The sequence below is a fragment of the Meriones unguiculatus genome, chromosome 19, assembly GCF_030254825.1.
Source record: "Meriones unguiculatus strain TT.TT164.6M chromosome 19, Bangor_MerUng_6.1, whole genome shotgun sequence".
NCBI lineage: Eukaryota > Metazoa > Chordata > Mammalia > Rodentia > Muridae > Meriones > Meriones unguiculatus.
The window spans coordinates 30,449,679-30,463,783 of NC_083366.1; the positions used below are offsets into that span (position 1 = coordinate 30,449,679).

The following is a 14,105-nucleotide window of genomic DNA, read 5'->3' on the forward strand; positions in this document are numbered from 1 at the left end:
GACGTCTATGACTTTCTTTGGAGAAGGTAATATTTATAAAACATAACAATAACACCAAAACCTTTGAGGAGTTAGCCATATGACAGCCAGTGTTCTGAAAGTTATATATATGTGTTGACAGATGAAGTGCTTTAAACACCTGTGTACAGCAGTATCTGTAATCTGTCCTGTCTTTTAGACAGGACAATTCAAGATTCACCTACAGGTAGGTGGTAGAGCCGGGATGAAACATGTACAGTTCATCCAAGTGTCTACACTCTCATTGACTCCATTCTTCCTTATTTGCTCTTCATAGCTCAGTCAAGGAAAACCTTTATCCAAGATTATTCACTAAAAGCCTGGACATGAGGTCAAGTTATCATACCTGTGAAGAACAGGCCCTTCCAACTACAAGTACATGTCCTCTACAGTGTGGAAGGGGCACATGTTCATATGCATGAGTTATATACCATGTAAAGAACTGTACTTCCTGGGGGCTTTCACATATGAGGTTTAGCATCCCTCATCCACCAAACAACTCTCTCTCTCTCTCTCTTTCTCTCTCTCTCTCTCAAAGCTTTGGACTTGATTCTGAGCTCTAAAGGCCCTCTAAGTGACCACGATTATGAAATCTGGATGCCACTATTTCAAGCGTCCACCAAGGAGACTCCTTCCTGATGGAAAAGGGCAGGCATCGAGGTTAGGCTCTGGAGAAGCTGGAGCTAAGATGGCTCTGGTTTCCTGAGGGTTGGCTGGAAAGGCCAGTGAATACCAGGAGGCATGGAGAGATGGGCTTCTGCTACCAAAAAAAAAAATCACTGGAGACATTTTTTTTTCTCCATCCTGCAGAAGCCCATATACACATGGCCTCTTTGGAGGCATCCACCACTAAAGAGCCAAAAGTACCGTTCAATGGTTCAATGGTTAATTCTAATATTTCCTTTCTTCCCTCTATCATTTCTCCTTTTCCATAGCTATTTCTTCCCTGGAACTGTGATACTCCCAATGCAAATGATATGTCAGCACACAAGCCTGTGGTTTTTGTTTTCCAGAAAATCTGGGCTAGCAACACATTGCCAAATAGTATTTCAGTCAGTATAACTTAGAGAAAAAGTACTCCACAACAGAAATTACATCAACCAATCAGACACCTGAGTGTAAACAGTTGATAGATCACTGAACGGATCAAGAAAATAATCGACCAGTTGTCTAGTTAAACTTTATTCTTGGTCAGCCTCAGAGTAAATGGTTTTCATAGGTGACAAACTACAAACAACTTTTTAAACTTAAAAAAAATTTAGTAACACTACTCATGTAGCATGCATTTTGTAAAGAGCAGCATGTTTCTAAATTAGACATCGATCTTTGAAATCACAAAGAAATCATAAAACTACTAGTGTATAACTGAAAACCCCCAAACATGGCTGACTGTTTCACTTATGAACGTTTAGCAATTTCCAGAAGCTTTAAAATTCTGTCTTGGGCTGGGATGGTCAGAGCTGCTGCCTGCTTCTCCTATTTGGGGATCAACAACCAGGTCTCACTGTCAGACAAGCTTGACCATCACTCTAAAGCTAAAGGCAGCCCTCCTTCCTGTCTGCCCCAGCTCTGTAACTGCAGCTGATTCTTCTCCCCAGCTTGACCCACATCTTATACTCAGAACATCACATTTGTCATCTCAGCCTTTCCCAGGAACCTCTCCAAAGCCTCTAGGTTTGGGCCTGCAAATAAATTCCATTGGCTTTCAGATCTCCCCAAGACTGTGTTCAACCTTCCCAATCATTTCTTGGTCCAGAAACTCCTCATCCTGCTCCATCCTATCCACTCCTCCTGGTGCACTGAACACTTATACCAACCAAGAAACCAAGTGTTTGGTTAACGTTTGAATGTTCCTTTATGTTTTCATCACTTAATAACTCATAGGAGTTCTACCTAAGGTGAAAATCAAAATGTAAGAAGTTATGACTAAAGCCACCACTATTTATTATGGAAACATATTGTGTTTTTACTTGTAATGTCTACTATATGCCATGGGCCATGGTGTCTAGCAGACTGGAGCTGAATCTTATATTGTCATCCACTTGGACTTTTAAGATTATAGTGATCCAACACATAACAAAAACATCATTATCCATTGAGCTAACACATTGCAGTTTGTTTTCTTCTAAATAGATTCTTCATAACAATCATTTAAAAAGTAAAGCCATTAAGAGCATTGCTTCCCAGGACGTTTATCATCAACTTCCCTGTTAAAAATAGCCTCATAAAAATAAAATTCAAACTTAACTGAAACCATACAAAGTGAAAATATCTTGTGATTCTAGGTCAAAATGTCTTCTTTTGCAAAATTTTCAGATGAAGTATTTAAAATGCCAAGAGGCAGAAATAGTCATCCAGAGTCCTTTCCTTTTAATGACGTGCCCAAAATCAATGTTAAAATTATGATACATACACCCCAGGTACTAATTAAATGGACAAACAATAGAAAAAAAAAAGAAAGAAAAAGAAAAAAGAAAAGGGAAAAGAAAAAGCCAAACTCACTAAGCGCACCAGCAATACCATTGACCATATTTGACCTGCATAAGTAGCAGTCAAACTGCTGAGGCAGAGCTCTTCCTAGACGAGACAGTCTCTACTTACACATTAACCACTAAACGGCCGGACTCATCCAGCACAGTCGCAACTCAGAGATAGCATGGAGGACACAATTTCAAATCGTGAGTCATTTAAATGGCAAGAAGAATAAACCAAAGAAAGGATACTAAGCACTGCAAACTCACAGAGTGATTCTGAAGACCTTTTCTTACAAAAGAGTCCAAGACTTTGGGTCTAATACAGGTAAATGCCACAAGAAACTGAAACTCAGACCCAGACAGATACACACATACACATGTCTTTACCTTGCTGCGTTGGGATCCTGTGACCTTAAGGAAGGATGAGGACAAGAAGCAAAATAGCAATAAACAGCTGCTCTGGAGACAATGGATAACCCGCAAAGGAAAACAGTATCATTTGCTGCTCATGATCTGTTCTAAGTCACCTGTCTCCTTACAGTGAGGATGGACTTAAGACTAGAACTCACGCATGTTAGCAAGGATTATAAAGGAAATTACACAGGACACTTTGCTCAGCCAGCAATAGTCATGGGTCATTCTCAAATTAGGTGGCTCTTTTATTTGTTTGTTTTTTTAATACACTGATTTCAATACTGCGGAGATGGTCACAACGATTATTTCTGTAAGTGACATGGAATAGTCTAAACTCATTCCTTGGTTCTGTGTGCTGTGTTTCCACCATGAATTAGGAACTGATTGCTGGCTACTCATATTTTTCCAGACTTCTAGCTCAAAGTCCATATTTATAAACTAACAGGAAGAATCTACCCTCCACTTCTTTCTACTTTATTCTCTTTCTAAAAAATAAAATAAAATATTGTAAATCAGAAAGTGGTAGCTAACAACAGCTAGCTAGTCTCCTAAAGAAGCAAAAGTACACTATAAGCAAAGTGGGGAATGAAATTAACTTTCTTTAAAGCTAATTAACATTAAGCAGTAATTAAAACCATAGGCAATATTTAAAGGTTGATAATGTTTGGGAAAATAATCATGAAATGGAATCTAGCCTAGAAAAGATGCGCCTCTACTTCATGCAAGCAAACTGCACCATGGCAACCACTTACATATGTATACCGAATGAGTGACCTAATTGGGCAGAAGTCAAGAGGTCAATTGATTTAGGAAAAAAAAAAAACCCAAACATATCCAATACCAATGGAATCATTAAAACCTAGATACTATGTCAGTGTTCAATAGGCATTGTCCTCATGTGTCTATTGGCAATTGTACCCACAGCATCTCTGAGATGCGAGTAATTTGAAGTGGTCTCATCTCTGTGGGCTGCCAGGTGCACTCATTCTGGACATATGGGTTTTACTATAGTATTGAACTGCTCTAAGCTCCTTGCTTTTATCTTAGCAAACATTAGGACTCAGGTCTGTCCATCCAGCTCTAACATGCAATTCTTGGACACAATAAGCTGCAATAAGCCATGAAGCAAGAAACACAAAAGTCCATTATAAGCTATGAAACAATGTCTCCGAATGGAGAAAAGGCAACTCTAGAAAGATCCATCTTACTTCAAAACTCTTCACTTCTTCCTCACCATCATCGTCTTCTTCATCGTGACAACTCTGATTTGAGAGAGAAAAAGGGAGAGGAGGTTATGATGAGGGAGAAAATACAAAATGTTTGTTTAACCTAAATTCCAAGTGATTTTTGTTAATGTTTCATGAGCACTACTGAAACCAAGTGAATGTAGAACTTACACAACACCGTCAGTGAATCTGTGAGCTAAAATAAAGCTGTTTTCTTTACAAGACTTGACTTTCACAAAATTCAAAGACAAAATGACCAATTTCATCCCCAACAGAGGTGACTAAGGGGTCCATATGAAGGTTCTCACACTGTCTGCGCACTTGACTCATTCGAACCCGGGTGCAAACCTTAAGTAGCGGCAACAAGCCTGTCTTTTGTAGGCTACCATTGCACGCATTAATTAATGCAGATGTACACTGCTGTTGCTATTTAAAATCAACACAAACACTATGCACTGAGTATAGTAATGTATTGCATTAGCAAGACTCTTCTAATCCTTTTGAGTTCATTTTTATCATATTTCACCCAAGGAAGGAAGTAAGTGTTGTTAACAAGACTTTTATTTACGCATAGACATTCACAGTTTGGCTGTTCCATTTTACCGAACCACGGGCATATTCTTAGCTAAGGGTGGCTGAGACTGTCATAGTTTGAGAAGGCAAATGGGGATGGTGACAACAAGAAGGACTCGGAGGAAGGAAGATGGAGGCATGAACTCGGGAGGCAGAGGCTGGGTTTCATCCTGATGCTGCCAGCCGTTAGCTAGTCTGGTTTGACAAGTTACTTCTCTCCGTGTCTCTCTTTCTTCATATTGGCCATAAGAAAAAGCATGAGGGTTCTTAAGGAAAGCGTATGCTTTAATATTTGTAAAGTATTTTCCACCTGGGAAAACATGACCTGCACGTACTGAATCACAGCTAAGAATTCAGAATACAAGGGTGAGCAAAGAATCTGCTCATTAATCAAGGCCTGTGGTGGGAAGAAACTCACTGCCCACTGATGTTAGACCTCGCCTACTGTTCTACACGACTTCTTACATTTGACCAGTGCTCAGTAACTTGTGTAGTGCATAGAAGCAAATGGTGAAGTATGAGTCACAAATCAGAAAAGCACTTGCAATTCAAGGAGACACAGTGCTTTGGGCACAGAGACAGAGATGGCTGAGAGGGTACCAAATAAGATCCTGCCCCTGACTCCAAACTAAATTCTCTCTCTCTCTTCCCAGTTTTTTGAGACAGAGTTTCTCTGTGTAGCCTTGGCTGTCCTATACTTGACTTTTTAGACCAGGCTGGCCTGGAACTCACAGATAGAGATCTGTCTCTATCTCTCTGCGTGTTGGGATTATAGGCATGAGCCACTATGCCTGGCTACAAGCTAAATTCTAAAAGGCTTGTCGGGGTCTCTGAAAATCCCATGAAATATGACTGAAACTTCACTTTTTCTCTTTGGAACAGCTGACATATGAATAAAGTTTATGAAAGGAATATGGGACTGTACACAGGCTTGAGCCAGTCTTTTTTATTTTTATTTTTTACAAGGTTATTTTTTTTCTCATTTATTTATTTTATCCACTTTACATCTTTGTAGCCCCTTCTTGCAATGGGGATCTAACACAGGGGCCCAAGGCCTTTTCTTGTAGATGAGAGGCTGTGGGTCAACTCATAGCCATGAAAAATGAATGAAAATTAAAAAAGAAAAAAAAATAAAAGAAAACGCCTCATTCCCTCTCAAATTTGAGACTGTCCTCATCTCTCACAGTATGGAATTTCCTCCTCCCCTGGTTCTGCTTCATCTCATGAGTGCTCTGGAGTTTTCACTCTACCTACAGATGTTTTCTTCATGTCTTAAGTGCTCTGAGAGTTTCACTCTACCTACAGATGCTTTCTTCATCTCCTGAGTGCTATGGGGTTTTCACTATACCCACAGATGTTTTCAAATGCTTCCCTTGTTCAGACTTGCAGCCCAGTATGGATTTGCTGACCACAGATTTACTCCTCTGTGAGCTCACATTAAGGCTCTCTCCCTTCCTTTTTTCCTAACCATCTCTTAGTACCCCTGCTCTTTCAGACTTGATCAAAGCTTGAATCCTCTTTGAAGTAAGATCACTGAAGCCCACAGCTTGAGCTGCAATCCAATTCTGATGAAATGGAAGAGTGTACTCAGAAGATAACTGAGACACCAGACCCAAGTCACAGATATCCAGTCATCCATCTAACATTTTGCACTGTTATCACTGCTGTAACCAATTATCCGACAGAAGCAGTTTGAGGAGGAGAGTTTTACTTTGGCTCAAGGGTATGGAAGGCATGGTATTGAGGCTGATCCTACCCATAGCAGTGTGAAGATGCTGGTCACATCATGCCAACAGACAGAAAGCAAGAAAGTCTGGGCAGGAAGTGGGCCAGCTGATAATCATGCAAAGGAAAATTTCTCAGTGACCTACCTGTGCCTTCCACCCACAAGACTCCACAGTCTCATCCAAAAGCAACACCCTCTGGGGACCGAGTTGAGTCACGTGTGTCTGTGGATTACCTTCCATATTCAAGCTCGAACAACCCTCCGTGTAACAGTCTCAGTCATCGTTAACATGTCTAGAATTTGATCTATCATCTACCCTCTTCACTCAACACTCGTGATTATCCTGGGGCTCTCCTGTCAGTACAGAGCAACCAAGGCTGAAACCTCAGAAGAAACTGGACTCCAGTTTTACACGTATCAACTCTTGTTAAGAGATAACAAATGAAGTTAACAGCAAATACTACTACTCTACTTAACGCCAGCCCTTCTACAGTTATGGACTCCCAAGAAACCTCACCACAGGCTAAGTAACCTACCACAATGCCCTCAATTGTTCCTCTACCATTTAATTACCATATATGTAAATTGATTTACATTAATTATTTATATGTGTGATTGTGCACCTACATGTGTGTGTATACCATTTGTATGCAGGCACCAGTGGAGGTCAGGAGAGGGTGTTGGGCTACCTGGAGCTGGAGTAGCAAACAGTTGTGAACCACCTGGGGTGGGTGCTGGGGACTGAACTCCAGACTTCAGCAAGAGCAGTAAGTGCTCTTGACCATGGAGCCATCTCTTTAATGCCTAACTAGCACTTTTAATATAACTGTTTCCTTTTTTAAATATTTACTTTATTTATTTACTTATTTATTTGTGTGGGGGGGTGTTTGTGTGTATATGTGTGAATATATGTATATACATTCATGCAGGTCTCCACAGAGGGCAGAAGTGGGTGCTGGATCCTCTACAGCTGCAGTTACAGGTGGTTGTTAGCTGCCTGAGAGATGTGAAGCATGGGGACTGAACTCAGGACCCCTGGAAGAACAGCAAGGGAACTTAACTGCTGAGCCATCTCCCCAGCCCCTAATTCTATCCCTGTTATTCCCATCACATGTTAAACTCTACAAGCATACAATGTAAAAGTTTAGTTATTTTCATCTTGTCATCTTCATGACCTTAGTGGCTAATGGACGAGGGCTAAATAAAAGAATGTTGGGAAACTGGTGACTCCCCGGTCATAAAATGCTAAGCAGAAAATGATCTTGACCTATCCAGGAAGTCAGAGCAAAAATTCCTGAAATCACTGAGATGCTAGGCTCTATGAACTTCACACTTCCAAGATTTAACAACAGCTTTTATGCAGATTCTCACCCTTTGACAAATAAAAAGTTTACTTTTTATAAATGTTAAAATCAAGAAAGATTTATATTTACCTTCGCCATAATATCTGCATACGCCATATAGAGAAAATCTTCCTCCAGTTTGCTATGAAACCAAGGGGGAAAGATCAAGTTTTAAGCAGAAGGCATGTCATATGTAGAGAAACCATCCCCATCTCTACTAATTGCCGTTTTCAACCCATATTCTTCTTCACAGTTAAATGAACACAAAATTTAGACAACGGTAAGGATCCACAAACAAACCACTTTACAATCGGAAAGCAAAGGCCTTAGCACTCTTCAGCAAATGCCTCTCCTGATCTTATAGAAGAGTCCTTCAAGTGTGAGAGAACAAAGGTGCCTTATTACGTACATGCAGGTAAATGGAATAACTCATTTTCTTCACATCACAAGACATGAAGAAGAAAACAAAAGCACACTTAAGTGGCACCGAGCTTTTGCCAGCAGAGTTATATTTGTCATCTAATGGGAGAGACTACGCAACTTACGTCACAGTTAAAAATAATAAGGTGCCCAGAACAATGACTTTTAAGAACAGGACAAAATATGTTTACTGTTCTTTTTCTAAAGAAGTATGGAAATGATTACTACATGAACAATTAAGTTTCTAGGAGGAGTGTCTAACATTTACAAGCGTATTACAGCAGGCCCCAACCTCACTTATGAGAAATACCTCATTACCTGACCAGGCCAGACAGACAGTTGTTCTATGCTTATAGGATGAGATGGTTTTGTTAGAGGGGAATAATAAGAGAGAGAGAACATGAGTGAAAGGATGGACCACATTCAGTGTTAGGAGACAGAGAACAAGGTTGCTGTGGAGTACAGAGACCACATGATGCTTCAGACCCGTGTAGATGTGTAAGGATAATTAAATGATCTCTCAGGGTCTGAAGAGAAAGGAGAAGACCTCAGGCCAAGGGCAAGAAATCAGACAAAGATTCTGTAACCTCCACCACATCCCACCCACAAAGCCAACACCCTTCAGTGTCCCTAAATAGGGAGAAGGAGCCAAGTCATCTTCCTTGTCTAAATCTACAGGAGTTTGCTCTCTAAGGCTTTGGTGCAGTTGTTAGACCAGGAGTGAAGGCAAGAAACATGGGCTGAAACAGGTCTAAGAGATGCTATCCAATGCCTCATCCAGCACCTGAGGGCTTCTTAAACCTCACCTAAATACACTCTAACGGGATGCTGAGGGCCATTCTCACTAGTTTTCATGTATTCTCGCCATGGATTTTGCTTTGAGTTATTTTGTTTTATTTATTTATTTTGTTTTATTTGTGACAGTTTTTGATAGAGGAAGACCTTTTGTAAGAGTCTACAAAATCAGTATAATACAGAGTTAAGAAAACCCAGAATTCCTTGATAGTTTGGGAGAGGGGGTCCTGGAGGGTAACGGTGATGGTGATTGATGTGAGCACACATATGCACATGTGGGTGTGTGCAGAGGTCAGAGGTCAATCTCTAGTGTCATCATTTCTTAGAAGCCATACACTTTGATTTTTGAGACAGGGTCTCTCTCGTTGAACCTGGAGCTCACCGATTAGACCAGGTTTGCTGGTCAGTGAACCCCAGGAACCAGAATCCTCCCCTAGTGCTGAGATTACATACACGTACTACCATGTCTGGATTTTTTATGTGAGTTAGGGCAAGCACTTTACTGACTGAGTCATCTTCCTGGTTCCTCACTAATGGATGCTAATCTATAGGTTTATGTCAGATAGATCATGTGATGTGTGAATAACTCCCTCTTTTGGATAATAACAAGATGAAACTGAGACATAGATAAGTGACAGACAAGACTTGGATATGGATCTCTTTATCCCAGGTCTGCTCTTAACCCTCCCCACCCTACCATTTCTCCGTTAAAGCCGTGCGGCTGAACAGGAGAATGAGCTGATGGAGAGGATCAACTCTTTTCGTGGCTTCATCTTCTTCAGGAGGTTCAGCCCCTGGTTTCTGAAAAAAAGAAAAAGAAAAGCAGACGCATAAATAACTTTTCTCATTTAAAACAAATGCTTAAGACCAGCAATGTGGCTTGCGTCTGCAATCTCAGCTCTTAAGTGGTGGAGGCAGGAGGATCAGGCTTTCAAATTGAAAGCCAGCTTGTGCTACATAGCAAGACAGTGTTTCAATAACTAAAAACCAAAATGAGGGAAATGTAAGTGTTCACCAATTCCAGGAGCAATAGGATGGTGACAGAGAGAACAGAAAAAAAAAAAAAAAAAAAAAACCAAAAACAAAAAACTTTGTTTGCTTGGCAAGTTGTATGTCTGCACATACATACTTTGCATAATATGTTATATGTTTCTGGTCTGGATATATTGCATTGGAACATATATGCACATGTGTATGTGTGTATGTGTGTGTACAGAGGGCAGAGGTCAATCTCATGCGTCATAATTTCCACTTTGTTTTTTCAGACAGGATCTTTCATTGAACCTGAAACTCACGGGCTAGACCAGGTGTGCTGGCCAGCAAACCCTAGAAGTCAGTATATGCTATGTATATGTATGCATATACAGGTATGTTATATGTGGTTGGTATCTCTATAATATATAATATAATACATATATAAATCTAACAGGTGTGCTGATTAGACTACTGGTGTAAAACAGAAGAAGCGTTTGGTAAAAAACCAGTTGAACAAGGATAACCCACAAAATTAAAAAACAAACAAACAAAAAAAAAAAAAAACAAAAAACAAACACTATTCTTATAAGCCAGGATTTAAAACTAACAGAAAGAACATTTTGGACAGAGGAGACTTCAGCTTTAGAAATGGCCAAACATATTATTTTAAAATAAAATGTTGTCACATAATGCATGACATTTAATTCCACACAGCAATATTTATCACATAAAATATTTTCTTGTGTCCACCTCACTTACAAAAAAAAAAAATACCTCAGTACCTGAGAGACAGTTGTTCTATGCTTAGGAAATGAGATGGTTTGGGTAGAGGGAAATAACAAGGGGGAAAAACATGAGTGAAAGGATAACCCCCATTCAGTGTTAAGAAGGAGAGATGCAGGTTGCTGGGCCATGCAGAGATCAAATGGGGCTTCAGGATCTGTGAGAAGACTCATATGAATGTATCATCCAGCCTGTCTGCTTTTGAAAATTGGCAACCACGTATTAGTCTTCAATTCACTTTTCAATTTTACCTTGGCTTTAAGGTGGAAAGGGCTTTGAGAAACAGTTTAGGAGACTAACTTACTTAGTTAATAAAACAACTTACACTTTTCCTTTTACATTGTGAATCATTTGATACTGGTAGCTATATATTTTGGAAAATAAAAGAGGGGGACTGTTGTCATGAATGATGAATGCGGCAACAACTGAAATTAAATTCCTAAGACAAGCATGCAGTGTAATGTTTTTCTTCCAATCCTTTTTCATTGTATAACCCCATTAAAAAACTTACCGCTAAGTCTTCAATCAATTTATCCTCAAAGTAATGCTCTTCTGTTTCAATCCAAGACTTTTCATATCCTTGAAGAAAAAGATTGACAGCCCGATGCCTAAAAGATAAATACAATGTCAAACAAGGGGATTTTTAAATATTTTAACAATAATTCAATAGTACTTTATTACCAGGTTACCTGTGTACTAAAATATGTATATTAAGTACTGTTATGGTAGTTCTCTTCACAGACAATTCCTGTGTCAAATAAAAGCAATTTTCTCAGATCACATATTAACTTTGGGTTTAGTCCTAGCTTAGCCATTTCTAAGCTCTGTAATATCAGTGAATCTTTCAATTTTCACAATTCTCAAATACATGTAACAAGGATAATTGTATCTATATCTCAATCTTATAAGACTTAAAGTGTAATAAATGGTGGATAGTACATTAGATAGACGTTAGTAAAATGGTGGCTGTTATTTCCTGATGGGATTCTTGCTAACATTCAGTAAATACCAACAGAAGAATTAGCCTATATTTAAGTGAATGTTCAAGTTTATATTTAAGTTAAACTTTAAAGTAGAATGTATTAAGTGAAGTTCTTACAACTGTATGAATGAAGACGAAATCTTAGAAGGCTGATTTAAAAAACAATGTTCACCTGAGGTTGAAGAGGTAGCTCTGTGGCTAAGAGCCCTGGCTGCTCAAGAGGACCCAAGCTCAGTTCCAGCACCCTGGGCAGGTGGTTCACCACCACTTGTAACTCCAGTTCCAGGAGGTCTAATACACTGTTCGGGCTTCCGTGGTTGCATACATCTGCAACCCCACCCTGCCTCCACACATACCACACACATACACGTACACACAATTAAAAATAAAATACATATCAAAAAGACGTTTGCCTATGAAAAAAATCAGTGAAGACTAGAAGGGGCAATGAAACTCATCATGATGCTAATGAGAGAAATGAGTAAGATTTAAGTGAGAAAGGACAAAAGAATAATAAGTGATTATCATATTAGAAGTAACAGAACTATACCATTGGATGAGGGAAGTCTGCATTTAACAATAACGGAAGTGTGTTAGGAAATCGTGAGGTGAAATAGCTAGATGGGTTTAAGAACCTTGGAAGTAGGAAAGGAACTTAACAACATGTTTGGAAACACTAGAAATCACTGTAAATTCCTGTACATGAGAAAGGCAAGCTGAAGGATGTATTTAACTATTTCTAAAATCCTCAGTCTCCACACAGCATTTAGACTTGTAAACAGACAATACGTTCAGCCCTCAGGGAAATTCAGGTTCACGGAGCTCAGCTCAAGATGTTCATGAAATGGCTGTAGTGATGTCTTTGTAAAACAAATTCTGTCTCTAGTATGTTAGAAATTTACTGAATGGCAAGGCACTGGTCACTGTCCAGGATTAGGAAAATAAAACCTTAAAATTATATTAGACCTTAAAGTGGGAATCAGAGAGGCCAGCAGGCTGAATGCTAGACACAATGTAACAACCAGAAATTGTACAAGCATACAGAGGGAAACAGCTGACCTACAAGGAGATCAGAGATGTTCCAAAAAGAGATAGAGTTGAGCTGAGCCCTGTTTACAAGACATAAATTTGGTAGTTTAAATGAAAAATATCTCCCACGGTCTCAGGCATCTGGATACTTGTCCCCAGTTAGTGGAGCTGTTGGAGGAGGTGTGGCCTTGTTGTAGGAAATGTGTTACTAGAGTTAGGCTTTAAAAGACTCACAGCATTTCCAGTTTGCTTTCTGCTTTGTGTCTGCAGTTCTAGATCAAGCAGCTCCCAGCTTGATACTCCATCTGCTTTACTGTCACATCCTTTCATGGCGGACTCTCATACATCTGAAGCCTTACACCACATAAACTATTTTGTGTTTTATCACAGTAATGCAAGGTAACCAACACCGCAGAGTTATGGTTACTGAGCCCAGTGTCTTGGGAGATGTTGGAACAACACTGCTGTTTGAGGTTGCAGTCCTTCCAGTCCAGATAGCCATTCTGAGCTTGGTGTTATGTGCAGGACTCCCTCTCCCCAGCAGGGCCCCCTATTCTCTGTCTGACTTTATCTGGGGAGTTTCTCTAGACACAGATGCTCCTAACCACATTTGTTATATGGCCTTTGACACAGCTCCCTGCTAGCTCTCCTCTCCCTGTGCCTATAGGATAATTAGGTACGGTGTTCCCACTCATATGAAAGCCATTCCAGGCACGCTCCTTGTCTCCTGCCCCTCCTGACTTGGTGGGCTAGTGGGAGACAGCCCCCAGGCAGAAGGAAAACCACAGGAGGATACCCAGGAAACTATAGCAGGTCATCAAGCCATACTTAAACGCACCAAGGTATATCTCCATTAACTATATTGCTACACTCCTAAGAAATAAGTGATGCATCTGTTGGGTTTATTTATGTCATTCCTATAAGTCAGGAGTGTCTTTTATTTGCACTGTATGAGAATAATTATACAAATAACATCCATGGCTAGCATCTACTGTGATGAGCACAATGACAAGCACTCTGAATATATGTGTTCATCAGTCTGTTTTAATACTCTATGGGGTCAATCCTGCCACAATCCACAGGCAAAAACTATGTGAGGTAATCCACTTGACCAATGCCATGCAATCCAGAAATTGAAGCTGAAATCTAAGCAATCAGACTTTTAAGAATGTTTCCAATCACACTATATGTCCTTCCCTATGGGAGGAGATATTCTTCAACATATATCATTTTTAAATGACAGGACAGATCACAGTTCTCTACAAAGCAGACAAAAACATTCAACAAGGGAAAACAGACTGTTGAGCTGCAAGAACTGATAACTCTCTCCCGCTCTTCTCTTGATAG

At 39.8% G+C, this 14,105-nt stretch overlaps 1 protein-coding gene across 1 annotated transcript in view; it reads right to left on the minus strand.

Annotated features, from left to right (window-relative positions):
• Positions 1-14,105, minus strand: part of Ryr2 (ryanodine receptor 2) — a 533,102-nt gene that overhangs the window by 63,296 nt on the left and 455,701 nt on the right. The window contains exons 75-79 of the mRNA XM_060372656.1: positions 11,259-11,355; positions 9,687-9,790; positions 7,865-7,916; positions 4,115-4,168; positions 2,880-2,903 (exon numbers count right to left, since the gene is read on the minus strand). Coding sequence (XP_060228639.1) covers positions 2,880-2,903; positions 4,115-4,168; positions 7,865-7,916; positions 9,687-9,790; positions 11,259-11,355 — 331 coding nt within the window. The remainder of the gene's footprint in view (positions 1-2,879; positions 2,904-4,114; positions 4,169-7,864; positions 7,917-9,686; positions 9,791-11,258; positions 11,356-14,105) is intronic.